The sequence below is a fragment of the Eimeria mitis genome, genomic scaffold, assembly GCF_000499745.2.
Source record: "Eimeria mitis Houghton genomic scaffold, Emh_scaff5646, whole genome shotgun sequence".
NCBI lineage: Eukaryota > Apicomplexa > Conoidasida > Eucoccidiorida > Eimeriidae > Eimeria > Eimeria mitis.
This window is the reverse complement of record NW_013573905.1, coordinates 1,467-2,314: the sequence shown is the minus strand read 5'-3', so window position 1 is coordinate 2,314 and position 848 is coordinate 1,467. Positions and strand designations below refer to the sequence as shown.

The 848-nt window shown below is 43.5% G+C and overlaps 1 protein-coding gene across 1 annotated transcript in view; it reads right to left on the bottom strand.

The window, feature by feature from the left end:
- The window catches only part of EMH_0083290 (uncharacterized protein), a gene marked incomplete at both ends in the record, with an annotated part of 3,684 nt that overhangs the window by 1,449 nt on the left and 1,387 nt on the right, over positions 1 to 848 (bottom strand). Inside the window, one exon of the mRNA XM_013500623.1 lies at positions 184 to 428. Within this exon, the coding sequence (XP_013356077.1) occupies positions 184 to 428 (245 nt within the window). The remainder of the gene's footprint in view (positions 1 to 183; positions 429 to 848) is intronic.

Sequence of the window (848 nt, the reverse complement as noted above, 5' to 3'; positions counted from 1 at the left end):
GCAGGAGGTGATGTGGAGCGGCGCGAGACCAGCAGCAGGCCTTGCTGCAGTTGCTGCTGCTGTTTTTGCGCAGTTGCTGCTGCTGCAACCTGCTGCAGCAGCTGCAGCAGCAGCAGCAAAATATTTTATCTTCGGGAACTTCCTTTTATTAATATTCAACTGCAGCAGCCCCAGTGTCTTTACCAGAACCTGCTGCTGCTGCTGCTGCTGCTGCTGCTGCTGCTGTTGCTGCTGCTGTAGTTGCTGCTGCTCCTGTTGCTGCTGCTGCAGTTGCTGCAGTAGCTGGTGCTGCAGCTGCACGATCAGCTTTGCTGCAGCTGCCAATCTCACTACTGCTGCTGCTGCTGTTCCTGCTGCTGCTGCTGCTGCTGCTGCTGCTGCTCTGGGGTGTCTGCGTCTGTGCAGCTGATGAGATAGCTGCTGAGCCCCTTGAAGGCTGCAGCAGCAAGCGAGTGGGGGTGTTCTTCTGCAACAGCATAGCCCTTCTCGCATGCATGCAGCAGCTGCAGCAGCAACAGCAACAGCAACAGCAGCAGCAGCAGCAGCAGCAGCAGCAGGAGCAAAGAGCCTAAACCCTAAACCCTAAACCCCAAATATATAAATAAATAAATAAATAAATAAAACAAAACGAATAAATATATATATATAAATATGTAAATAAATAAATAAATTGCTAAATAAAGCCAATAAATAAATAAATAAATAAACAAATAAATAAATAAATAAATAAATAAAACAAATGAACAAACAAATACACAAATAAATAGAAAAACAAACAACTAATTAAGTAAAGCAAATAAATAAATAAAGAAACAAACAAACAAACAAACAAACAAATAAACAAACAA